This window comes from Sarcophilus harrisii, chromosome 3 (assembly GCF_902635505.1).
Source record: "Sarcophilus harrisii chromosome 3, mSarHar1.11, whole genome shotgun sequence".
NCBI lineage: Eukaryota > Metazoa > Chordata > Mammalia > Dasyuromorphia > Dasyuridae > Sarcophilus > Sarcophilus harrisii.
The window spans coordinates 28,059,572-28,087,320 of record NC_045428.1 but is presented as its reverse complement, the minus strand read 5'-3'; the positions used below and the strand labels follow the sequence as shown (position 1 = coordinate 28,087,320).

Sequence of the window (27,749 nt, the reverse complement as noted above, 5' to 3'; positions counted from 1 at the left end):
CGAAGGCTTTGAATTCAGGCCCTTCTGTCTCTGAGGCTGACTATTCTCCCTCTCAAATATAGCTTATTCATTTGTATCATACTCCTTATATCTATCTTCTCTACCTCCCCATAAACCCAATAAGGCAATATGACTTTTACAAATCCTTTTAACAATGTTTAATAAAGACCATATACCTGCAAAGTTGTCAGTAAGTCTCTAATTTACATAAGGACTTGGTACCTGGGAAATATAAACATTAATCCAGACAATTTCTCCGATCAAATTACTTTGAAGCTCTGCAACAGATTTCCATCTGAAGCACAAAAACTTCCTGGGAAAAAAATGAAGTAGCTGCAAACTTCAAAAGAGAAAATATGTAAGGAATATTTCTTGTTTAGCAAATTTTAAAAGATAACTGATTTACTGGAATACTGGGACAAAATCTCTTCATACTTTTCACGATCCAAATCCCATCCATACATTTTAGCTTGTGGCCCCAAGTGGTTTCTGTGACATCCCTGGTCATCCCTATATTTCCTTGTCTGTTCTCCTTTTACAAAGATGATCACAATGAAATGAGTTCTGGGCTTTAATTACCCAACACAGCAACAAATTAACAGGCTATTACTGCTGCAGTCTTTTCTGTTTTCTCTGTATGATGAATTGTGAACGGAATAAAGCAGAAATTCCAGTTCACGTATGGGTCCATGTGTAAAATTGTTTCTGTTACCTTAAGCTCATGACTCCTAAACCAGTAAACTGCAGCAATGAGAAAACTGTTAATAAAATACAACCAGGGGATGTTCATCTCCACGTAGGCTGGAATCCGTATGTCCAGAAACAGAATGATTATCTGAAGGAAAACAAATGGGAACCAAGTTCCAAGAAAACAGATCAAAAGCTTGGTCAAGAGCTGCTTTTTACAGATGACCATGGGATCCCAGTCCGGTGCAAAGGGAAAGTACAGGGCAGTCTCCTTCATATAGGAAATGACACGAAGGGACTGAGTCATGGTCAAGACTTCAGACCAGCAAGTTCCGAAAACCACCAGGAGAACCCCCACCATGAAAAGAGACAGCCAGTAGCTTTGAATGCTAACGTAGAAAGGGCAGTGGTAGGAAGAAAGGGGCTGTTTACTCAGGCTCACGTAGGTCACGGAGTCTCCCAAAACATAGGCGAGGGCTGCTATCCAAATAAGGATGACGGTAAAGAAATAAAAGATGTTTCGGCCCAAGGGTGAAACCTTCGACGTCTTTGAGATGTTCAGGTAGTGATCCACACCGGCAAGAAGAAAGACTGGGCAGTGCAGGAAGCCATAGGCAAAGGACAAAATCTGAGGTAACAGGCAGATGTGGTATTTTGTAAACCGAACGCCCCAGAGGGCAAAGTCCCGGAAATAAGCTATAAAAGATAAAACCATCAGAAGCAAGAAATCAACGAAGACCACAGTCATGCAGAAACATTCCAGAAGGCTGCCGCAGGCGTCCTTTCTCCGAATGGCGAGCATCAGGATGTTGAGGAAAGTTTTCACCAGTGTGATGGAGAGTACCATGCAGCTGGGGTCCAGAAGCGGGGGCCCAGGAGATGAGGGGAGCGGAAAGGTGTGATTGTCCGAAGAAACATACATTTTTTTCCTTCAGTTCAATAGGCCTGGTAGAACATGGAACATGACAAAAGAGTGGCTGTTTTCTCTACCTGGAAGGAAAATGATTGTGTATATATATATATATATATTTATATTATAAACTTTAAATTATGTAAATTGTATTTTACAAAGAAAATCTCACTATTAGTACAACCTAATTTAATCCATTCATTAACATAACCAAACCCAGTTTTAGAAATAAGAATCTAATGATACTGACTTGATTCATTAAGAACCTACTTTTTAATCCAGGCATAATACTAAGTGCTGGGAAAGCAAAGACATATATATATTACATATATATATATGTGTGTGTGTGTATATATATATATGTATTCTAAGGAGCTTACATTTTAGTAAAGGAAACCAAAACATACACAGACTGGTCACTACAAATTAAATACAATGTCATTTTAGTCTGGAAGCAAAACAGCTGAAAGAATGAGGAAAATAGGATGACCTAAGCCTTTAAAGAAGCTACAAGTAATGCTTACGTGCTAGAAAACACTGAACAGTGTTGGATGGAGAATGCTTGGAATCTTCTGTCAGAAGACTGAGTCCAGCTGACTTAAAACTTAAGGTCTTTTCCAGCTCTAAAATTCCATGGCAGAAGTGGAAATGAATGAAGGATGGTGCAGTTACTTACCCAAAACACAGTTAGGCTGGACCTAGTTTCTCTCTAAGATAGATTTTTCATTTTAACTTTTCTTAATTTCCTCATTCTCTAAACAGTTGTATTTTTTCTGGGCCTATTTACATTCTCAATAGAATGAAAGCTCTATAAAGGCAGATACTACTTCATTTTTTATTTGTGCATATCACATGGTAAGCATAACTGAACGTAAGGAAACTTATCAAGTCAATAAAACTAGGAATTGGTTTTATGAAGGAAAAACCCCACAGTACAATAAACCATTGCTTAAATGTAGTTTTTAAAAAGAAAACCAAATCATTAGTTTCAACGATGAAAAAAGGTGAAGAATATACCGAAGGTGAAAACAAAGCAATTATTAGGAGTTATTTTGCTCAATTATGTACTAGTAATTTATTTTTAGTATTTTATTTTTCCAAATACATGTAAAAAATAGTCTTCAACATTCTCCTTTGCAAAACTTTTTGTGTTCTAATTTTTTTCTCCCTCTTCTTCCTCCACTCCCTCCAAAGACAGCAAACAACCTGGTATAAGTTATGTTATGCTAGTAAATTTGACAATTTAAGGGAAATGGAAGAATAGTTACAAACATATAAACTATCATGATTGATAGGAGATAGAATATCTAAATAAGTCTATATTGGAACTTGAAAAGGTCATAAATGACCTTTCTAACCCAAAAGCACCAGGACCAGATGAATCTAAAGTGAATTCTACTAAATATTTAAAGATCAATAACAATACTAAAGAATAATAGGCAAAGGACTCCTACACCAAACACACCTTTTATAAAACAAATATGGTGCTGATTTCTAAATCGAGAAGAGGAAAAAGAGAAAAAGAAATTTATAGATCAATTTCGTTAATGAATAAGAATGCAAAAAAATCCAGAGTAAATATCATCCAGGAGACAATAGGGATATGTAGGGATGGTCAAACTATTAACAAAATCATGTCAATAACAAAAGTAACAAAAGCCATGCTTTTAATAGGTGCAAAAAAAGCTTTTGACAAAATACAACACTCATTCCTATTAAAAACACTTGAATGCACAGGTATAAGTGGATTTTTCCTTTAAATGATAAAAAATATCATCTAAAACCACAACCAAGCATTTGTTAGTCCTTCCCAGTAAGATCAAGAGTGAAACAAGGATTTTCATTATCACCAATATTATCTAGTATTGTATTAGAAATGCTAGGAATAAAAGGAAAATTAAGACATCAGAATGGGCAGTGAGATAGCAAAACAATCTTTTTGCAGATCAATCTCTAAATATAGATTTTCCAAATATATCTAAAAAGTTAATTGAAACAATGAATTTTAGTAAAGTTATCAGGATATAAAATATGTTAATTAATATATATATCACCAATCAAATCCTGAAAGAAGAGATAGTAAGAAGGACCCCATTAAAAAAAAACTATATATAGAATATAAAATATCTGGGAGCATAACTGCCAAGACAAACCCAAGAGTAACATGAACATAATTATAAAACATTTTTTAAAAAAGTAAAGTCATTTCAATAACTAACTGGAGAAATATTAATTGTTCATGGGTAGACAGAGCCAATATAATAAAAATTATAATCCTACCTAATCTACTTATTCATCCTATTTGAACTGTCAAAAAAAATTTTTTGACTGAGCTCAAGAAAATGATAAAACTCGATTGAAAGAACAAAAGGTAAAGAATATGAAGGAAATTTGTCAGATTTTAAACATTATAAGGCAGTAATTATCAAAACTATCTGGTACAGACTAAGAAATAAAAAGGTGAATCAGTGGAACAGAGTAGACATACAACACACACAGTAGTAAATCATAGTAACCTTGTCTTTGCCAAAAAGGAAAGATTTAAGCTTTTGTGCTAAGAATCCCCTATTTGATTAAAAAAAAAAAGTTGGGAAAATGAAAAAGAATCTGCCAGAAATTGGGCACAGACCAGTATTTTATACCGTTTACCAAAATAAGGTTGAAATGGTTATTTACATAAAGAGAAATAGGAGAAAATTAGAAGAATGTAAACAATGTTACTTATTAAACTTATAGATAGGGATAAGAATTTATGGATAAATAGAAGATAGTATTGTTAGATATAAAAATGAATAAATTGATTACATTAAACTAAAGGGTTTCATACACAAAACCAGTGTAGCTAAGATTAGTAGGAAAGCAAAAATTGGGGGAGGGAGAAGATTTATATAGTTTCTCAGATCAAAATCTCATGTCTCAAATACATAAAGAATGTTGTCAAACTTATAAGAATATGTGTCATTTTCCAACTGATAAAGCAATGGTCAAAGACTATGAATAGGAAGTTTATTTTGATGAAGAAATCAAAAAACTCCATCATTACTGATTATAGAAGTCCAAATTAAAACAACTTTGTGACACCTCACACTATCAGGCTGGCTAAAATAACACGGAGAATGACAACTGTTGGGGGGGAACGTGGAAAAATTGGGATGCTGATACAATGTTGGTGGAACTGTTGTGGAAAGCGCTCTGGAATAATGCCGAAAGAGTTATAAAACCGTGTAGCCTCTGACCCGGCAACAGCACTAACAGGCGGGTTGTAAAATGTTTGCAGCAGCTCTCGTTCTGGTGGCAAAGAACTAGAAGCCGAGGGGATGCCACTGGGGAATAGCTAAACAAGCTGTAGTATGGGAAGGGAATGGAATATCACTGTGCTATGCGAAAGGATCAGCAGGTTGCTTTTAGGAAAAAGCATGGAAAACCTAGCTTGAAATAACGAAGAATGAAATGAGGAGAACCAAGAGAATGTTGTAGAAAAGCTGTAAATGACGATTCTGAATATTATAAATAAGCAAACTACAAAAAGGCACATCCAAAAAGATCTGACCATTAGAAGTATGTACAGTGTGGTTTAATATGTATGTGTAAAATGGCCTCTAATATGGGGTGCCGTGCCGGGGGAGGGAAGGAGATAATCTGAAACTTGAAATGTAACAAAAAGTTACATATAAACATAAATGTTTTTCCCCTGAGGTAACTGGGGTTAAGTGACTTGCCCAGGATCACACAGCTGGGAAGTGTTAAACGTCTGAGACCACGTTTGAACTCAGCTCCTCCTGACTTCAGGGCTGGTGCTCTGCCCCCCAAAGGAACTTTTTTTAAAACATAAGAGAGCGGGAGAACTTGGCAAGCTCTCTTGTTGAGGGATGGAGTTTTTTAGCCATCTCGACAATGAAAATGAATAGCTGGTCACGGCAGAACATATGCACTTTCTCCTGCCTAGTGACAGATAGGGACCAGGGTAAGCAGCAAACATGCTTTCGGAAGAGGAACCACAAAGTGAGGGAAGGGAGGCCCAGGTTGGGAGGCGACTGTCCCGAAGTCACAGAGCCAGCGTCTATCAGAGCTGGGGTCTACACTAAGCCCCCTCGGCTGCCGTTTGGAGCCCTTTCTCGCCCCTCTGCTCGCCGTCTCCCTTCTAGGGAGCTTCCGTGGCCGGGGTTGGGGTCCCCAGACTAAGGAGGCATCCCCCGCCTCCGGGACAGACCTTGTCACCCGTGGGGGATGGGGAGGGAGAGACAGACAAAGAGAAGGAGGGAGGGAAAACGGGGAGGCACAGAGAGAGGGGGCGGGGAGGGAGGGACCAACAGAGAGGAGGAAGTGGGGACAGACACACCGGGGTGGAGGCCAGCTCCCCCGTCGGAGGAAAACCCCTAACACCCGCACAGGGCGAGCCAAGAGCAGAAGTCTATCCGGGGAGGTCTGAGCCGCAGCACAGGGATTTAGGAGGGAGCGCGGGAGCCCAGCAAGCGGCCGGGGGGAGGGGCCCATCGCCAGAGCGGGCGGCCCTTTGTGGGCGCCTTCCTTCGCGAGTCTGCAGGGGAGTTTCCCGCCCTGGGCGGGGGTGTCCCTGCCACAGGGGCCACAGACAAGGCACAAGGAACCCCCCCCCGCCCCCCGCGGCTGTTCCGGAAGCGGGCCCCGGCCTCCCCCGCCGCCTCCGGGCTCCTGAGGGAACAGTTCTGTTTGCGGGGGCGCCACGTGTAGGGGAGACACACACACAGACACGTGTGAGACAGAGGAGGCGCGGCCCAGCTCTCCTGGGCCGAGGCTTTGCTCGGGAGCCGGTTCCCGGGCTTCCTGCCCGGGAGGTCCCGCCTGGGGAAGACGATTCGCCTTCTCTGTATTTATGGGCCCGGCGGCCCCAAGGGGGCGCTCCCTCCGGGGGGGGGGGGGGGGGGGCGCAGCAAAGAAATGCGGACTCCCACCCCGCCCCACCCCCCAGCGACTCGGCTGGGACCCGCCGCTCTGGCGCAAGGACTCGGACAGCTCACAGAAGGCGCCCGCCCGGGGGGAGGGGCAGGAAGTCAAAGCCGGGCGCCTGGGCTGGGGTCAAGGGGGAGGTCAGGAGGGTTTCTTTTCCCAGGCTCAGCCCCGGGGGGACTCTTTATAATCCAGATTATTCTAAACCACCTAATCCCTCTCCCCGCCCCCCACATGTAAACGCGGGCTCCCTCAGGGGGAGGGGGAGGGGAAGGCCCTCAGCCCCGCCTCCGGGCCGCCGCGCAGCCCAGATGGCCCCTAAGTGGATTAGGTCTGTCCCCGGTTCCTCTCCGTCCCGAGCCCCCCAGCCGCCTCCGGCTCTGCCCGCGCCGCTCCGGGACGCCTGGGGCCGGGAAAGATGGCCGGCAGACAGGAGGGCAGGCAGGGTTCTGCCCCCGGGGGTCACGGGCGCCGCCACCGCGCTGTCCACGGGGCGAAGGCCCGTCCCGGTTGGGGGGGGGGGGGGAGCGAGGGGAACCTCGCAGTCTGAGAGGGAGGAGCCTCCGCGCGGGCGTCTTCCCCTCTCCCCTGAAAGCGTTCCTCAGCAGCGCCGGCACGGGGGGAGGGGGAGAGGGAGGGGGAGGGGGAGGGACACCTGCGAGTCGAACCCGGGATTCAGGTGCATGAATGGTCCGAGCTCTGATCTCTGGGTGAGGGGCGGGGAGGGACGGAGGGGAAACGCTTCCTGCCCTCGCAGAGCTCCCTTTTATTCTTTCTTCTTCCCATCAGTGCCCCAGCACCCAGGGCCCCAATCTGGCTCGGCGCATGGCAGACCCCCCCATCCCCCCATGGCTTCTGCAAGCCCAGATTTGGGGGGGGGCGGGGAGTGTCTGGGGGTCTCACATTTACAGAGCAGGAGGGCTAAGAGATCCGGCGGGATGGGGAACCGGCTCTCTGGTCTCAGGGCCCCGCTCTTTCCGTTGGAGCATCGCATGTTGAGTCAGCAAGCATTTATTAAGTGCCTCCTATATGCCAGACACGGAGTGAAGGGCTAAGTACCCCCCCACACACACTCTAGTTCGGTCCCGGCTGGGGAAGAGAAGGTACAAATAGTTGTGGGCAATTAAGTTGGGAATAATCAGGGGAGGAAACTGGGTGGGGGGATGGGGAAAGGCTTCCCCAGGCAGGGCCTAGCTGGGATTTGGAAGAGGAGATGGGGGGGGGGGTTCCCAGCATGGGGGACTCCCGAGACAACGTGGGGAGACAAACTGCCTTGTTGGAGGTCCCCGGACTGAAGGGGAGGGAGAGGCTGAAATGTAAGAGGACTAGAAAGGTTGTGGGTGGGGAAGTTCTTAAGGACCTGGGAGGCAATAGGGAGCCCCGGAAGTTGACTGAGGGAGGGGCTTGGGGGAGATCCCCCTGACCGCCGAGCGGGCAAGGGACGGGGCTGAGGGCTGACAGACCCACTGTCAAAGCCAGGTGCAGATGACGGGGTCCGCCCCAGCATGGGAGAGGAGAGAGAAGGGGGCTCTGGAGAAATGGGAAAAGGTGAGAGAAAGGGAGCAGGACTCCCAGACTGGGAGCCCATGACCGGGATGGAGGCACAGGACCAGGGAAGGGAGGAAGGGGGGCGGGGGGGGGGGGGGGGGGGGGGGGGGGGGGGGGGGGGGGGGCTGGGGGAAAGAAAGGGTTCTTTTTTCTTAAAGGTGCCCTTGGGACAGTGGGAGAGGTTGGGTCGGGCTAAGTAGATCCGAGAGTCAATAGCATCAAAGTGATTGTTAAATCCACAGGTACAGATGGAAGGAGGAGAGAAGAGAGGACAGAATGACTGAATAAAAAAGGCATTAATTCTGACAATTAAGAGATCATGGATAACTTTGGATGAGCTTTGGCTCAACGAGCTCAACACCTTATGCACCATTTATTTTTTTTTTATTGTGGGTCGCTAATAAGGTGGCCCATTTTACAAATGAGGAAACGGAGGCATAGGGAAGTTAACTGACAAGAGCTTCCAATCACACAGCTAGAAAATAAACCTTGAATTATCTCCCAATTCAAAGGTGTGAAGTGGGAAAAAGTGGGGGATTATATGTTCACAAACAGAACGCCCTAATCCATCTATAGTAAGTCTCTTCTGATGTAGATTTTTAGCTCATGGAATTCTTCTTCCATTTCTTTTCTTTAAATCCAAAATAAGGGATTTACCCAACATATTAATGGGAGCAATCTCCGGCTCTCTGAATGTCTCTGAATGGTTTATGGACACCAACCCCCACCCCCAGCCTCCACCCCCCACCCCCCACCGAGGCATTCCTTCCCTCTTTAAATAAGAACTCATTCCCATCACGTTGGCTGGTGATGGAGGTCAAGATTAAGTCCTTGTCAACAAGGTTAACTTTAATGAGTCGCATATCCTGGTACTGGTTTTTCCTATTATTTATCTTGGGACTCAAACCATAGTTTCAGAGCCTCAAGAAAGTGAAAGGAAGCCAGAATTCTTGCACTTAGCTTAGATATCAGACTTTGCTCAGCAATGGCTTAGACAAGAACTTTTTTCCTCAATCAGCAGCTTTCCTTTTTTTTTTATCTTGGCTGCATTGATTTTGTTCAGGAAAAGGATTTTCTAATTTTATATACTCAAATATATGGGAGGAAAATGAGACTTAGAGAAATAAAATGAGTTGCTTCAAGTCTCACTGGTAATTTGGGCCAGAGGCAGGTTTTCAACCAGGGATCTCGGACTCCGGGTCCAGGAACTAAAGCTACAGGTACAAGCAGGTCAAAGACATAAATCAATCACGTGTTGACTTGTGGTTTGGACAGCAGGGGCAAGTCAAGCATAGAATTCATCTCGGAGAACAAAAAAGTAAGAGGGTTTCATCACTTGTGGCCCTGGAAGGTCTGTCCCAGTCCCAGGGCTCTATGGTCCTTCGGGACCCTCCCCAGAACTTCTAGTTTTCTTCAGCAGATTCTCTATCAATGGATTTCCATAAAAGTCATTCTAAAAACCGCTTGTATTTCCTAATTGATCACTATTTTCCTTAAAACATTCATTATTTTGCCCAGCTTCCCTTGAAAGCTCAGAACCATTCTGAAGTCTCTTGTGTTCTTTGGGAGGACAGAGTTGAGAGAGGGGGAGGGGGGGGGGGAGACAGAGAGAGAGAGGAGGAAGGAGGGGGAGGGGGACAGAGAATGTGAGTGGGCAAATGCTGGGAGCTGGGAGAGGCCTTACAGGTAATCTAGTCTAACCTTATCTTTTTCCAGGTCAGGAAACAGACCCAGCAGGGGAGTTATTTGTACAAATTCACAGGTAGTTCCTGGAAGAGCCAGAGATGTGGGACTTTTAAATACAAAACTATTTTCATTGCAAAAAATATCCACACTGGAATTTTTCTTTTAGTGAAGATAAGATAAAATCCCAAATAAAAGACTAAATAAAATTCTAATAAAATAAGAAAATGCCTAAAAACGCAAAACAATGACAAGTAGGATGAGGCAGATGCGGCCTGCTTTTTACCAATTTTTAAAAGAATGGCGGTGGGGAGCTTTCTCTTTAACGAGGTAATGCAATAAGCCTTGTTGTTGTTAAAAGAAGTTTCAAGAAGTAAAGTCGTTCCAAGGGCACTGAAGGATAAAACTGAAGAAGGAAAAACAAAGGCGCTGATGACAAATTATTTTGACCGTCCCTGCTACTGCTGCTGCTGTGCTTTTTGAGATGATGAAATGGATCTGAAGAAAAATTCTCATTCTGCACCCTTGTGAAGAAAGGCACTTTCTATCCCCAGGCCTCAGTTTCCCCCTCTGTAAAAGGAGGCCGTTGGGCCGAGTGGCCTTTTGGGTCTACTTCAGATCCAGCTTTAAGAGACTTGGCTCCAGTGACCCCCAAAGGGCAGCTGGGAGCTAATCAATAAATTAATCAATCAATAAAATAAGCAGAACAAGTATGAGAAGGAATGGGAATGCTTTCTTTCCTCTGGAGTCTTGTCAAGGAACTGGCTAAAAATGAGTGAATTTGAGACCTCACTGTGCTTACTGTTTATCAAAAAAGGCCATTTTTCCTGGGCAGCAATATACCTGAGGATCTTTTCTGACAAGATCATCCCACATACGTGAATTAGATGTCCAAAGACTTCAATTCAAATCTTGCCTTGGATGGTTGACTTATTAAGGGTCTGAATTTTGGCAAATCACTTCACTTGAGCCTCATCTTCCTCATCTGTAAAATGGGGATGACTGATTTTTCCCATCCAACCAACTTCACAAGGAAAGCACTTGGAAATCTTTAGAATTTATAAAATAAATATGAATTAGAAATCATTAATATCCTGGGTATCTTTCCTTCCTAAGCTCTTACAACCTCCTGTGTCAGGCTGTGGGCCTGACTTCAGTCCCTTAAATCTTACTGATTTACCCTCATACCAGAGCCGGTGTTAATATTAACAATATAAGAAATATAAGCCTGAAAACTGGTCAGTGCTTTCAAAGTCTTTGCTCTCTGCTGGGGAAGAGACGTCCATACATTAAGACAAGAGGAGGAGGAGGAAGAAGGGAGGAGTTTTGCTCTCCACTAAGTTATAGGGTCTAAAATGAAGCACATTTCTGCTAAGTAGAATGGCTTCCTCCCTCTGCCCCCCACACTTCAGAACTCAGAGATTTCCCTACCTGTGTAACTCTGCCAGCCTTCAAATATCCACTCGATTCCACTTAAAATACCCCTTCCACTTGGGCCTGAAGCGCCGAACACCTTGGTCCCCCTGAACAGCACCTCCCTTCAAGGAAACCTTTAAGGTGTGATGTGAGTCAGGGTGAGGGTCTCAGTTCTAAGGGGAGCTATCCCACAATCTGCCAGGCCCATATCCAGCAGGCCCGTATCAGCTGATAACTGCCAAACAGTTCAGAGAACTGGCCGCATCCTTAATCCTGAAGGATTTCCTCTTTAAGAACCTAAGTACAAATCCTGACTGTCTCCACTACCACGCTGTCCTTAAAGTTGAGAGTCTGAAAGTGCTTTAGAAAGAAGAAAAAATAAAACCCACCAGTTTTTGAATAGGAAAATAAAGTCTGAAGTTTCCCCTTGGGGAAGAAAAACAGAGGGAGCTGATACCCTAAATCTCAGGCCCAATAGTCCCTAGTTTCTTATTACTCCCCTCCAAAAAGTCTACATTTCAGTCCAAGTGGAAAAACCAGCTGCAAGCTCAACTTGACACCTGAGGTCCCACCATGGCTGACCTGTGGTCCCTCTTGATCTCTGACCCTTTCAATCCTCCTCTCCTTTCAAGCTTGGGGGTCCTCCAGGAAGCCTTTCCTGATCACCCCCCAAAGTCAGTGCTATGTCCTCCAGCAGAGGCACAAGTCAGACTTCCACAACCCAGAGCACAATTTAGAATCGAGCCACAGCCAGCACAAGTCCCCTCTTCCAGCCTCTGTCCCCCAACTTTTACCCTTGGCTGACGCTAACTTCAGTCCAACCAATAAGCGGCTTTGAGATGACTTGTTCATTTACTGCTTATGCACCAAATATGGCGGAATTTAAAGAGAAATAAAAGAAAGCCTTGGACTCCAAATTTAAAAAGTGGATTGTGACAAATATATGAGAGGTACAAGATCTGTCACTTCCAGACTTCAGGAAGGAAGTGGCAGGAAGATTGTACAAGACACAGAGACGGATTTTAAAAGCTCTGCAGGCCTGTACTAAAAGATGGGAGAGACTCAAATTGCATCAGTGGGGAAAACCTGTACCCATCACATCCACTTTCTTACTGTTCAGATGAAACACAGGAGGAAACCAGATCTTTGTGGATGAGAGGAAACCTATATTCTCCCACATTCTAATTAAATTCTAATTTAATAATAATAATAATATTCTAATTCTCTGGCTTAGGGATCACCTCTAATCCTGAATTCAAAATATATCAGGGAAAAAAGGGAAACAATTTAAAATCTTGTTGAAAATACACAGCTGGTGATTTCAGAAAAGCCTGAAAAAACTTACATGAACTGATGCTGAATGAAGTGAGCAGAACCAAGAGAACATTGTACACAGTTACAACACCACCGTGGGATGATCAACTAGGATGGACTTGGTTCCTCTCAGCAATACAGCGGCCCAAAACAATTCCAACAGACTTGGGATGGAAAATGCCATCTGCACCAGAGAGAGAACTAAAGAGACTAAAGGTGGACCGAAGTAGAGTATTTTCACTCTTTCCCCCCCCCTTTTTCTTTCTTGTGATTTTTTTTCCCTTTTAGTCCGATTTTTCTTGCATAATATAACAAATATGAAAATGTTTAAAACAAATGTACACATTAAATGTATATCAGATTGCTTGCTGTCTTGGGGAGGGAGAAAGTAAGGAAGCAAGAAAAACCATGAAACTCAAAAATCTTATAAAAATGAAGGTTGAAAACTATCTAGATATATTTGGAAAAATAAAATACCATTGAGAAAAAAACACACAGCTGGGGGAAAATGAGGAGAATAGATTATAGAGACACAATCTTAACTGTGAAAATGAATGGGATGCTATAAATATCCTTGCTAGTCATTTTCAACCACGTCTGACCCTTCCCATTTGGGGTTTTCTTGGCAAAGACACGGGAGTGGGTGGCCATGCCCTTCTCCAGCTCATTGTGCCAATGAGGCAGCTCAGGCAGACAGGGTGAAGGGACTTGCTCAGATCCCACAGATGTGAGTGTCCAAAGCTGGATTTGATCTTCCCGATTCCAGCTGCCGCTTAGCTGCCCTTATGGTATAACAGAGTCTCCTCATATTCACCAATGTTCCTTTAATTCCCTTTTTGCCATCCTTTTAAAGTTCCAAAGTGTTTCAACATCGATTACTTCACTAGGTTTTTCTTTGTCTCCTCCATTAGAATGTGAGCCCTATAAAAACAGGGACTATAGCTCTGTTTAGTTTTTATCCCCAAAGCTTACCATGTACCAAGCACTGAATATATGCTAATAAGCTGATTAGCCCCATCCAATGTTTTGGGGGTTTTTGAACAATTTAATCATTTCATTAACAAGAGTTATTTAAAAGAATGGTAATTTGGCCATCTCTTTCAGACCATACATTTTATCAAGGCTAACCCAATGTTTCTATATACAGTAGGTGCCTAATAAGTAGTGGTATTTGAATACCTGGTGATAGCCTGGTGATACGACTGTGTGTGTCTCCTTCTTTATTAGTGTCGTGGAGCAGGGGTTCTCAAAGTGTGGTCCCCCAAACCCTTTCAGGGCACTCACCAGGTCAAAACTATTTTAATAACAATACAAAATCATTATTCGCCCCCTTTACTCCTATTGTCTGCCAACGTGAAGACCAGATTAACATTTCCTCTGCAGAATTGTAATTTTGCTTTAAAAATGGATAAATCTTTAGACATGGCTCAACTTGTTACTTTGCTTTTATTTTTCCCATATCATCATCAAAGCAGACCTTTTATGTGAATGCTTGGCAATAAAAACATGAAGTGATGAAATATTCAGTGTTGAATGACTTTTTGAATTTTGTGGTTTATCCTGAAACATCTGTGCTGATATTTGCTCTCATAATGCAAAAACAATTTGCGATTTACATGTGCAAAAATGAAAACCAAATGCCACTCTTCTCACTACAGTTTTTCATAAAAATCTGTTAATTATATTAATATGTAATTGGGTTTATTCCTGTTCTTTTTAGAAGAGTAAAATGGTTTTTAAACTATCAATTTATCTCCATAGGTAAGTCGTCAAATAATATAAACAACCAATTCTCAAAAGCAGAATTATCAAGTATTCACAACCATGGGAAAGAATGCTCCAAATCATGAGTAATAAGAGACATGCAAATCAAAGCAACCCCAAGGTGAAGTTTGCCCTCGCACCCAATAAATTGGCAAAGATGACAGAAAATGGCGACAATCCATGTTAGAGGGTTGGAGGATGACAAACAAACTAATACACTGTTAGTAGAGCTGTGAGACGTACAGTCATTTTGGAAAGCGATTTGATATTACATAACTAAAGGGACTAAAACGCCCATGTCCTTTGATCGAGGTAGTCCATTATTAGCTCCAAAATAGTCATAAGAAGAAAACGTGCATAAACGCCAAAATATTTATAGCAACACTTTTTTGTGATAGACAAGAACTGGAAACAAAGCTGACGTCCATTGATTGAAGAATGCATAAAAAATTAAAATTGTGGTATATGAATGGAATGGAATATTACCACACTGTAAGAAATGATGTGATTAACATAGAGAAGCATGAAAAGCTCTGTATGAACTGATGCAGAGTGAAGTCAACAGAGCCAAGAAAACAATATATACAGTAATTATGTTAATGAATGGGAAGAAGAAAAAAATGGGAAAAAAAAACCCCAGAATTATAAGGATTCAAGTGACTTGAATGGAGAGATGAGAAGATAATCCTCCTGAAAGCAGAAAGTCTATGGTGGCGACAGATTGTACTTTTCAATGTACTGATTTGGTTGTCCTAATATTTCCCCATTTTCTTGTTTTTAAAAATTATTACTTTTAATGGGATGGCTCTCTAAAAAGGAGAAAACTATGAAAATGTAAAAAAAAAAAAAAAAGACATCAATAAAACTTACTTTAAAAAATTATCAGTTTTAATTTCTAATACAGTAAATAGTGATAGACATAACTCATATAAACAAAAGTTCTTGGAAGTCTTTAATAATGTTAAAGAGCATCAAGGAATCCTGAGATTAAAAAATTTGACAGCCAAAGCAGGAAAAATGGGTAGAAGTTTAATGCCCTCCAAAAGAGGAATAGGGAGGGGAGAGATAAAGGGAGAACGGAGAGAAAAAGGGAAGGAGAGAGTTCCCCCTCCGGGAGACCGTAAAGCAAAGGCTAAGTGGTGGGCAGACGGCAGGGGAGATGTTTATTTCTGGTAACTTCTAAGACAGAAGGTCCCTGAGGTTCCTCCCAACTCTGAAACCCGGACTACTCTTCCACTCCACGCCAGGTCAGTCTCCTCACTTCCTCAATCATCTTGGTTCCTCATTCCTATGCTGTTTGCTGTCCATACAGCAGTAAGTAAAGGCAGATGGGGGAATGGACATCCTCAGGACATACTTTTGCAATATGAACATTTTCTCCATCACTTTCTTTACTCAGTTTCCTTCTCTGTAAAATGGGGATAAAAATAAGCCCTACTTCCCAGAATCATTAGGAGCATAAAATGAATTATCTGTAAAGCTCTTTGCAAACCTTTTAAGTGTTACAGAGATATCAGTTATTATCACTAACAAATAATTTATATTATATTACATATAATATATATGATAGTATGTATAACATATGTATAACATATGATGGTATTATATAATGCTGTGGATGACATATATTATATATTTTGTTATATATGATATACATTATATTTTACTATATATAATGTCATGTGACATACATTATATATTTGGATGTATATATTTTGATATAACATTATATAATGTTATATATGATATACGTGATATATTTTGTTATATGTACTATATGGTATATGTTAACATTTTATCACATATAATATAATTTGTATTTATAATTATATACTTTATCATTATAATCATGAACAAATAATGATAATTCTGAGACCTGACCTCATAGCTCTGCAATATTACCAGCTCCAGTCAGCTCTACCTCCACCATGTCCCAGCACGGGCCCACTTTTGCTCTGGTCCTAACTGGACCGGCCTTTCCCAAGATGCTCCACTTGACTCTCCCTTGGACTGCCCACACTTTGACCCCTCCCAGTTCTCTCAGTCTCTGCCCTCCACTCCGGCTTCACCAAAATCCTAAGTAAATCATTGCCGTGGCACACAATAGGGAGGGCTTAACCCAGTGTCTTCCCGGTAAAGATTCACTTGGCCAAGGAAGGGTGGCGGGAACCCCTGGCCCAACTCCTCCTGAGCTGCTCAACAGAGCTGAAAGGTCCTAAGGCCAGCCAGCGCTCACCCCACACAGGGATGGAGCCCTCAGAAACCTTTCCACCCACTCAGGTCTCCAAGTCTAACTTTCTCATCCTGTGAGTCCCTCCCGGGGGACTCCTTTTCCCTTCCCCATAGCTTAAATGACTGTCAGTCTTCCCACTCCCTCTTTCGTCTCCTCCTGGGTCAGGAAGAAGGATAACTCCCTCCTTTTGTTTGCTTTGGTCCCCTTCCCCTCCGGCCTGACTCCACTGATCACCCTTATTCCCATCGTCTCTGGAATGTCCACTCTCTCCCTCTCCACTGGCTCCAAGGAAAGCCTCCGACACCTATACCCCTAAAGCTTTGGCCCCAAGACATCAGACAGCTGAAGCCCCCCTCTCCCCTTCCTTGGACTCTGGCTGTTCCCCGAGAGAAGGAAGCCCTCTGAAGGCAGGCCCTTCCTTATCTCACCTTCAGGTTCCCCAGCTGCCCACTGCTTGGTGAGAGGAGGCACCTGACCAACATGGGTTAACAAGCCCGTTCCTCCAGGGTCACTCCATAAAGGTCACTTTTCTGCCTAAATCCTCCTGACTCCTGGGAAACTTTCAATGCCTCCCCCCTCCCCTTTTGGATTTGGAGGCCCTGGATCCTCTGGCTCCTCCCCTTCCTTATCCCCTTCTCAGCAAGAACAGCAAATTCAGTGTTTTCCAAGGTTCCTGCCCTACCCCTCCTTTCCCAACCCCCTCCTCCTGCTAATCTTGCCCACTTCCGGCCTTATCTCTCTATCTGACCTTCAGCCCGCCTTTCTGCCTGGGACCCAAAGCCCTATCTCTCTAATCAAAGTGGGCTCATCCCTTCTCCAATTACTCCCCTCTCGGCCCTGCTAGAGCCCGCCCTCTCCCTCCAGACCTCGGTGCTCTCTCATGATACTAATATACATATATATACTTATATATTTTATTAATAACTGTGTCAATGTTAATTAGTATGTGTATGTAATATACCACTCACATTAAAAGAACAATTATATAGATGAACTAAAATATATACACATTGCCCGAATCATGTCACAAATATATCTCAATTGTATAGATTATATTAAGACCCAAATCCATACACTGGATAATCTATACATTACATATAGTATATGTAGATAGTCTATATACTCTACATTCTGTTTATAATATATATACATATTATATCAACATATATGTGTGGCAACTAATATGAAACAGATTTACAGTTTATGGATATTATGAATATAAATATTATGAATAATGTGAAACAGATTTACATTACTGATTATGTTTTAATATGTATATATATATATATCTAGTCAGACATATGCACAAACACGTATGTATGTATGTAGATCAGTAGAACAGAGTAGACAATCTGCAGCATTGACAAGTGTAAAGATAAGTTTTGGTGGGGATAAGAATTCATTATTTAGGGGCAGCAGATAGAGCACCAGCCCTGAAAGTCAGAAGGACCTGGGTTCAAACCTGGTCTCAAATACTTACACTTTCTGGCTATGTGTCCGTGGGTGAGTCACTTAACCCCAATTGCCTCAAGGAAAAGAAATTTGTATTAACTAATATCTTACACCATTTACCAAGACAATGTCAGAATAGATGCGTGATCTAGATAAAGAGGTATTACCAAAAATAAAAAAATTTGAAAAACACAGAACAACATTATTACCTATCAGATTTACAGATAGATGAACAATTAAAAAACAAAAAAAGAGAGTACTGTGAGATATAAAATGAATAATTTTGATTATATAAAATTTAAAATTTTTTGTATAAATGAAACAAATATAGCTAAGATTAGAAGAAAAGCAGAAAATTGGGGGGGAGGGGTTGGAATTGTATAGAAGGTTTCCCAGACAAAGATCTCATGTCTCAAATATAAAAGAACTTTGTAAAATCTATAAGAAAACAAGTCATTTCCCCAACTGGTAAATGGTCAAAGGATATAAACAGGCAGTTTTCTAATGAAGAAATAAAAAAAAAATTATATCAAAAATATGAAAAACTACTCTAAATCATTATTGATTAGAGACATGCAAACTAAACCAACTTTGAGGTACTGTTTTATACCTACCAGATTGATTAAAATGGTAGAAAGGAATACTGACAAATGTTGGAGGGGATGTGGAAAAATTGGGACCTCAATTCATTAGTGGTAGATCTATGAGCTTATTCAACTATTTTGAAGAGAGATTTGGAATTATGGCCAAAGAGTTATGGCCTTTGACTTGGCAATACCAGTATTAGGTCTGTTTCCCAAGACGGTTAGGGGAAACGGAAAAGAACCTACATGTTCTGAATATATTTATGGCAGGTCTCCTCGGAGTGGCAATGAACTAGAAATGGCAGATTTCAACTGGGGAATGGCAAACCCAAATGTGGCACATATTCATTATGGAATATTACTCTGCTATAAAAAATGAGCAGGTTCATTTAAGAAAAGCCTGGAAAAACCTACATGAACTGATGCTGAGTGAAATGAGCAGAACCAAGAGAACATCACACAGGGCAGCAATGATATGTGATGATCAATGGAGATGCGCTTGGCTCTTCTCATCAATGCAATGATTGAAGGCAATCCTAATAGACTTGAGATGGAAAGAGCCATTCACATCCAGAGAGAGAACTATGGAGCCTGAATGTGGATCAAAGCATGGTATTTTCTCCTTTTTTGTTTCTTTTTTTCCCTCAGTTTTTTTTTTTTTCTCCACCTTTTGGCCTAATTTTTCTAGCACAATATGACAAATGTGGAAATATGTTTAAGAGGATTAATGAGATTAACCTATATCAGATTGCTTGCTGTCTTGGGGGGATGAGGAAGAGAGGAGAAAAAATTGGAACACAAAGTTTTACAGAAATGAATGTTAAAAACTATCTTTCCATGTATTTAGAAAAATAAAGTACTATTGAGAAAAAAGAAGAACTGATGAGCTCAATAGAAAAACATGGAAAGACCTCCATGAAATGGTTTTAAAGACAACTTTTTGAGCAACTAAGGTATTCTATTATAAATACCCAAATTAATCTCAAAGATCCTACAAAGGAAAATGCTGTTTGACTCCAGAAAGGAATCTTGCTGTGGTGTAGGAAAATGATGAGCTGGTTGATTTAGAAAAAATATGGAAAAGACTTGGGCTTATGAAGTAAAATGCTTTCTACTTTCAGAGAAACAGGTGACAGTAGAAATAAACATAGTATGGTCTTATATATGTGTGTATTATGTGGATCCATGTCTATATTTATACATAGTTATGGATATATCCATGCTTAATTATAGCCTTCCTTAGGATAGGCAGGAAGAAAGGGGAAAAATAAAGTAGAAAGTACACACCAAAGAAAACCAAGAATAAAGCAAAAAAAAAAAAAAAAATCTAGACAGCTTTGAAAGCATTTACTATTTATTATATGTTATATAATAAAATACTATATTTTCTTGAAATAGAAATTTATCGTTTTATATTGAATCCTCTCATGATCTGTGAACATGATGTTTTTTTTTCTTATTTCATATTTAAGTGCAAAATAAGAATATTTACAACAAAAACACACAAAACCCCAAACCAGCTATATGTTTATTAGTTCTAGCCCTGGAGCTATCATGGAGAGGAGAAATCATTTGCTGAGGAGGTCCACCTTCCTCCCCACCATAGGTAATAAATAGCTGCCATAAACAGATAGGAGTCTTGGACATGGCAGAGCCCTCCAGGTCACCAGTCCTAGGTCTGGTCCAGTCCTTGACGGCCATTAATTAGGAAAGCAATTCCTAAGAGAAGGGGCTGCCATCCCCCCAAATCCCCCAGGGTGGCTTAGCTGTCTCTCCAATGAGGAGGAGACAGGAGTGCTTGTACCCCAAATCACGCCACCCCTTGAACACCATTTCCCCTTCGTTTCTGATGGCGACCACCCAGGGCCTTAAACCCAAGATCACTGGGGATGGCAAGGCTTGTAGCCCAGTGCCCCTAGGATCCCCACCTGGGAGCATCCCACCGTGCTACGAGGGCAGCTACAAAAGCCCCAAACAAGAAAATCCTTACCAGGCCTCGGCCTCTCATACAGACAAGATCTTATCTCTGTCAATGAAATCAAGCTTTGGTGCTGTCCCCAAGGACCACAGGACACTTCCACGGAACGGACAGCCAAAATCCACCCTGTCGGGTCTCCCATCAAAGAGTAAGCTCGGGGGGGCAGGGGCTGCCTGGCTTTTCCACAATATCCCTTACATTTTAAGGGCTCAAAGCTCCTAAAACATTTGATCCTCACATCCCTGGGAGGTAGAAGCACTTACCTTACTTTCCCTGATTTACAGATGAGCAAACCGAGGCAACCCTGCCCAGGATCACACAGTAAAAGTCTGAGATAGGATTTGAATTCGTGTTATCATCAAGTCCAAGATCTACAGAGGCAGCTGGAGATACTAGCGTGCAGAGAACACTGGGCCAGTGGATCTAACGGAGGTCACAACCTCTGTACTCCTCAGTTTCCTCAAATGTAAAATCGACATAAGCACTTCTTGCCAGCCCTAACATTGCCCAACCCATCTCCTTCCTTCAGAGCCAGCCTACAAAACAATGTCAAGTTTGGCAGGTCCTGGAGGGCCAGAAGCCAATGTCAGGGGCCAGGAAGCTCCATCAGGGCCAAGGTGCCCAGGGCTGTCCACCTGAGAGGGGGAGCCTGAAAGGGCGACCGCTGCCGTCAGGGAGGGAGTCCAGGAGCTTCATCACCTGCTCTCCTCTTCCTCCTCCTCCCCAGGCTTTCCTGCATCTTTTTACGAGATCACTCAATCAATGTGTGGATACAGGGCTTCCTAGGTACCGGCACTCAGTGGGGTGCTAGGGACCCCCAAAGTGAAGTGCTTCCGGCTCTCAGAGGGCTTAGGTTCTGGTGCAGGAAACCATCTGAATGCAGATAAACCCGCATCTATACAAACAAATGGCATGCACAAAGTGAATCCAAGGTAACATGAGAAGGGACTGCGCGGCAGCTGGGAAATCTGAAAGATGGGACTGGAGCAGAGCCCCGAAGGAGACCAGCTTCCGAGAGGCAAGGCAGAAGGGAGAGTATCCAGGCAGGAAGGACTGACCGCCACTGAGAGCCTGGGAACTGGAGCATGTGCAAGCGGAACAATGGGGCCAGGGATGAGAAAGGTCAGAAACAAAGGAGCTCGGGCTTTATTAGCACTAAGAAAGAGCGCTGGGTTTTATGGAGCAGAGCTGGCGTGATCAGACCTGTGCTTCAGGAAAAGCAGGGTGGCAAGAGTTAGGAAAGAGATGATGACGGCCCGAGCTAATGAATGGGGCCGAGGAGAACGTGGGCAGGAAACTGAGATTAAAAAAGGCAAGACCCGGCAACTGGGGACGTCGCCAACCTGAAAGCCCAATGGCAAATTCAAGTGACCCACAAGCTGGGTCTAAGAGCTGGGGGAGAAGGGAAGAACAGTGAGCTCTGCTTTGGATAAGGTTGGACATTTCTGTGGGATATCCCACTGGAAATGCCCAATAGCAGGTGGCAATTAGTACAGCCTGGGGAGAAAGGCTGAAAAGCCATCTGGGAACCAGGTCATTGAACCCATGGGGGCTGATGGGGTTACTAAGGGACAGGATGCTAGAACCGGCTCATACCCGCCCCCAAGAGCCGATTATTATATTTTCAAATAGGCACACCCCAAATCAGGATTTAACTTATTGTTTTGCCGACCGTCTAGTTTTGAAAGTGATAGAGAAAACGTTCACAATGCTGTTTAAACTTGAAAGTGTGTGGTGTGCACCTCCCCCTCCCCCAAGAGAGCCTGTTAAACATTTGCCAACATATCCCCAGAAGAAGAAAAACTTCTCAAAAAAGAACCCCACATTAAATGGAGAATTAGTGGGAAATAGAATTGGGGAAAATTAGGGAGAAAGAGTATCCAGGAGAAAAAAAAGAAGGCAGCAGATTATTATTATTACCAACATTAATATGTGCCAGACACTGGGCTAAACACTTTACAATTATTCTCATTTGAACCTCACAACAACCCTGGGAGGTAGGGGCTATTATGGTCCCATTTTACAGATGGGGAAATTGAGACCAAGAGATGCTAAGTGTCTGAGCTCTAAAATAACAAGGCTTAAGGAGGAGGAGGGGGTCTAGGCAGTTGATAAGTCTTCCCTTCTCAGACGTTATTTGGGTTTTGTATTTCCCCTACAGCAGTCTCACCATTCTGCATTAGTCACCTGTGTTTCAGCCTTATGAATAATGAGCTCCACTGAGCCTTCTTCCCGTTCCTCCAATACAACGCTCCCTCTCTGGGCACTTGCATAAAAATCTGAACCCTTCCCTCTTTCCCTCTCCCCCCTTAGGGGCATCCCTGACATCCATCCTTCAAGGCTCTTACCAATCCACCTCCCACTGACGCTTCTTCTGCACCATTCCTCCTTTGCCCTCAGCCGCATGTTTCCCCTCTGCCCCCAGTTATCGTGCATTGATGTGTATACATGTGCAGGTTGTCTTCTCCCCTAGAACGTAGGCTCCTCCTGGCCCTGCTTGCTTAAAGGCAGCACAGGGCCCCGCATACAGCTTCAGACACTCACTGGCTGTTTGCTTCTTATCAAATCACTAACCTTTTCTGCCTCAATGGGGGTAAGAAGAGAAGGAAGGAAAGAAATAAAAAATGAACTAAAGTTAATAAATGCTTATTTTTTTAAAACCATTTTTAGTTCATTTGAAATAACCTAGAGAGGTACTCGGTCCTATTACAATTCTCATTTTATAGTTGAAGAAAACTCAGGCAAATAGAGAAAACCTATAATACCTTGATTTTTTTCAACCGATAATAACAGCTGACTATTCTGATGTGCTAATTAACAAATCAACCTGCTTAGTTTCTTTAAATCCTTCTAAACTAAGTTGGAGGGGATGTTTCACCGGGTTCACCTCAGCTGAGAATAGCGACACCCTCTTCTCCCCTTTTATGAGGGTCCCTGACAGATAACCCATGGTTGTATACAGTCCCTCAGTCACAGGATTTGGCACAGGTGAGATTCCTTTAGAGGTAGATTGACAATACAGGATAAGAATTAGAAGGAACTCGGACTCAAAGTCAGTTCCGGCGTAATTGTTCCAAATCTGGCTTTTGCCCCTTACCAGTAAGCCACTGAAGCTGCCTGAACCTCAGTTTCCTGCTCTGTGAAATGGGGGTAATAATAATAATGATATCTGTGATTCTCACTAATGAGAGCATGAGCAGGCTCTATAAGAATTGGCCATATAATAAGGAACTCTCCCTCTATGGACTTCTCTCTCTGCTCTTCTAATACAGTTAACAATTAAAATCTAAGTCTCAAAAATGAGAGCAGGAGAAAATGTTACAGCTGAGTCTAGGTGGAAGCCCATTTATTTTAATTGTATAAAACGGCTATTAGCCACCAATGCCCCAGAGAGCTTAATTCTACCATCCCCAGGCTGATGATAGTAAACAATTCATCTCCTCTTGAAACAAGACCTTAGGATGAAAATGAGGAACAAGGTAGGGCAGGTGACAAAGGCAACTCCATCCCAACCTATTCAAATGTCACAGCGGCGATTAAAAAAAATGGGAGATGGACTAAAGAAAGGATATGAACACGGACCCTGTGGTTCTGATTGGAATCAATCCTTATCACAAGGGAGCCAACACAGACCAAGGGGATTACCTCATGGAACAAAGAGAAAAAAAAAAGTTTAAAGCAAGCTTGGCAATGACCCACTTTTTTAATACATTAATCAATCTTGTTGAACCGTTTCTCTGCTCTGCCCCCCATCTGTTCTTCCTTCCTTTCCCCGAATTAAAAGTCTTTAGGAGGATGAGGGAGGGGCATTGTAAAATACAGCAGAAGTAAGAAATAAAAGAAAAAATACTTTTAAGCTTAATGAAAGACTGAACTAAGCAGGATTGTCTTAAGAACAATAAAAAAGAGGGAGGATTATTCTCCTGCAGCGAAGAGCCTTCAGATGGATTGCTAAAACAGAATGAAAAAGTCCCACAGAAAGGGAAAAAGAATAGAAATGGATGAAAAAGTGGGAGCGCTTTTTTTTGATGATGGTTTTACTAGGGAACGGGAAGCCGTAGCAAGAAATACTCAACAGTGGAATGCATTTTTCCTATCACACAAGGCTGCCAGGACACAGGGTGGACCTCCCTGTGGCCACTGGGGCCAGGGGTTCTCTGGGAGGACGTGGACAAGAGCTGAGCAGGACTGGGGGACCCAGATGGGTCATGAGCAGCATCGCAGGTCACCACAGAGCAATGAAATCACAGATCCTCGAAGCAGAAACAATATTACTCAGTTAAGATGCAGATAAAGTTATTTTGCATTTTTAATCATCCTGGAACTTGACCATCGAGCCCACCACCCAGCTGCACACTTTTACCAACACAAAGAAAACTTAGCTGCTTCTTTTAACTACAGTTACGACCTGAACACAGAGGCAGAAGTCGGAAGGAGCCCGGCTCTGGGTTCAAATTCTGGCCTCTGAGGTCACTCCCTTTGTCAGGATCCCCAGTAGAAGGGCTTGTGATTCATGGGTAAGTCACAGCTTCCTCCCGGCAGTGATTCAATTCAATGAATGAATGGCCAAACGCCATCTTCCAGCTGCTTTCCAGGTGTCTGATCACGGAGGGTTGCTCTCCATTCTTCCACAGGCAAAGCACCACTTAGGGAGTCGGGCACAGGGCAAGCGGGGATGTGCTGGGGAGTTTATGCTTAAATCTCCCCTTCCTTGGCTCCCGTTTGTAAACGACCAGGTCGTCCCTCCGATAAGAGTATTGGCCCGGGGGTCCCAGAAGCTCACTTTGGCTTCTGCATCTCAAGCACCTCGAAAAGCATCTGGCACTTCCAGCGGTTCTCAAGCCTTTGTTCTCGGTATCTTCAAGTTGTTAAAAAAAACTATCGAGGATCTGTTCGAAGAGTGTTTGTTCGCAGGGGTCATACTGAAAGCTACTTGCGAATGCGCAGACCCTCTGAAAGGTTTCAGAGACCCCGGCAAGTCTTTGGACTACCCTCTGAGGACCACTGACGTACACAGTGGGCACAAACACCTGGGGTCCGCTGGCAGGAACGCTGGACGCCAGCTTGGTCCGACCCAAACAGCGGGACTCCCGGCTGCCTTTAAATCGAGGGGACAACCGGCCAACAAACACAAACAGGGCAAAAGGCAGCTCCTTCCCTTCCAGCAGCTTACAATCGGACCGAGGCGTGGCTATCCCCCAAACGAGATAACAAATAGGAAATAACCAGCCGGCTCCCAGCTCTCGCTCCCGGGGGTCTTTGCCGCCCTGGAGGCGCCTCTCCAGCAGGAACCACTCGCTGCTCTGCGGCCCAGCTAGTCTCCCCAAGCTCTTAAACCGGAGCGGGGATCAGTCAGGGGCCTCAGAGAGCAGACGAGCGATCACCCTCCCTTCACCTCCTTACCTCCCCCCAGAAGTGAATCTTTAGCAGAAACCGCGCAGGAAGCCTTCAGCTTCTAGAATGCACGACGGCGAGGCTAACCTTTTAGGGCGAAGGGGGGGCTAACAGGCGTTCGCCTCTCTGAGCCCAAAGCACTGGGCAGCGGACCCAACAAGGACAAAGGCGGGCTCTTCCTGGAGGGCGGAATTCTCTGCGGGACTAAGAGGTGCGCTAAGGACCTGGCCACTTCCCAGGGGGAGGCGGTTCAGCCGAGTTCAGAGACCCAGGTGAGACGAGTGGGCGAGGGTGAAGCCGGGGGAGTGTATTCCAGCATTACCCAGGAGAAGTAAGGTGTGGGGAGGGAGGAGGGGGCTCCCGGGCCTTGGAGGGGCGCATGCGGGGGTCGGGCAGCCACGGCCAGCGAAGACCGACGGCAGGGGCTCGGCAGGGGCTCAGCGGGGGCAGGACGCCCTTCTCCGAGCCCAGAACGGCCGAGCCACCGAGGCGGTCTTATCTACTGCAGTCCAGTCCTGACCAGGCGCGCTCTGCGGCACCCCCGGGAATCGGCAGCTCCAAGACTTTCTTAAACACCGAAGAAACGGTGGGAGGTGTGCGGGCTCTCGGGTGACTCCGCCCTTGGGGGGGGGGGAAGGCAAAGCAGGGGAGAGGCCGATGGCTTGGGTCCGCCACGCCCCACGGCTTCGGGCCCCCCCACCCCGGCATTCGCAGAATCCCCAAACGCGAAGCCGCAGCCAGGTAGCCTCCCCCCTCGCCGCCAAACTCCCGGGTCTAGACCGCCTCTCTTGGAAAGGTGTGGCCAGGACCTGCCCCCCGGACAACAAAAAAGGGGCCGGGGGCGTCCGCTCTTTCCGACCGCTCCCCTGAGGGCACAGCCGGCGGGTACCGCCTGCTCTGCAGGGCGGGGACGGGAGCCGCCGGCGCGGAGCAGTTCCAACAGGGACCCCCGAAACAAAGCAGCGGCCGAGGTCCTGCCGGAGCAACAGGTGGGGACGCTCGGGGCGCACGCGCTGGGACCCCCGCAGGAGGCCACAACCACGGAGAGGGCGCAGACAAGCCCCCGGCGAGCTCGGCGGAGCCCCAGCAGCCAGGCGCGGCGCCGCGGCCCCCCATCCCCGCAGCCAGGCGCGGCGCCGCGGCCCCCCCATCCCCGCAGCCAGGCGCGGCGCCGCGGCCCCCCCATCCCCGCAGCCAGGTGCGAGCCTCCCCCCCATCCCTACAGCCAGGTGCGAGGCCCCCCCATCCCCGTAGCCAGGTGCGAGGCCCCCCACTCCCGCAGCCAGACGCGGCGCCGCGGCCCCCCAATCCCTGCAGCCAGACGCGGCGCCGAGGCCCCCCCACTCCCGCAGCCAGACGCGGCGCCCAGCCTCCTCCACCCCACCTCGGGACTGCGAGCGGGGGGAAACTCAGGGTCTCAGTCCCGGGCGCTGGCGCCCCCCCGTCGGACAGGAAGACCCGGGGGACGCCCGCGCCTGCAGCTCCTCCCCCGCACTGACGCGGGCTAGCCGGGTTCGGGGTCCTCGGCGCGCTCCCGACGGGGCTCACCTCGGCAGGCAGCTGGACGTCCGGAGGGGCTCTCCCGAGGACGCCAAGGAAGGGCCGCGGCCGCAGCCGGCGGGGCAGGGCACCTGGCGGCGCCAGGTGACCCGGAGCCACGCCCGTCCGACCGCGGCGCTCCCCGCCTTGGCCCCGCCCCGCGCTCCACGAGGAAGTGCGACCGGCAGCTGCGGGGCTCGGAGCGCCCTAGGACAGGGGGGCAGAGCTGGGGAGACCCTCCCCCCCCCCACCCCCCGCCCACGCTAGGAGCGGGACGGCCCTGGCCACGCCCACGCTGGGGCCGGGGCCGGGGCCGGTCGG

General features: G+C 45.2%; 1 protein-coding gene across 1 annotated transcript; it reads right to left on the bottom strand.

Annotated features, from left to right (window-relative positions):
• Window positions 1-108: 108 nt before the first annotated feature.
• Window positions 109-27,749, bottom strand: GPR160 (G protein-coupled receptor 160). Its single transcript, XM_031957644.1, has 2 exons — window positions 27,438-27,749; window positions 109-1,677 (listed from the first exon to the last, which is right to left on the bottom strand). Exon 2 carries the CDS (start codon window positions 1,607-1,609, stop codon window positions 596-598), a length of 1,014 nt encoding a protein of 337 aa, XP_031813504.1. The 5' UTR covers window positions 1,610-1,677; window positions 27,438-27,749; the 3' UTR covers window positions 109-595.

What these genes read in the sequence shown, in the direction of transcription:
- GPR160 (XM_031957644.1), bottom strand. Translation starts at nt 1,609, where the DNA reads ATGTATGTTTCTTCGGACAATCACACCTTTCCGCTCCCCTCATCTCCT.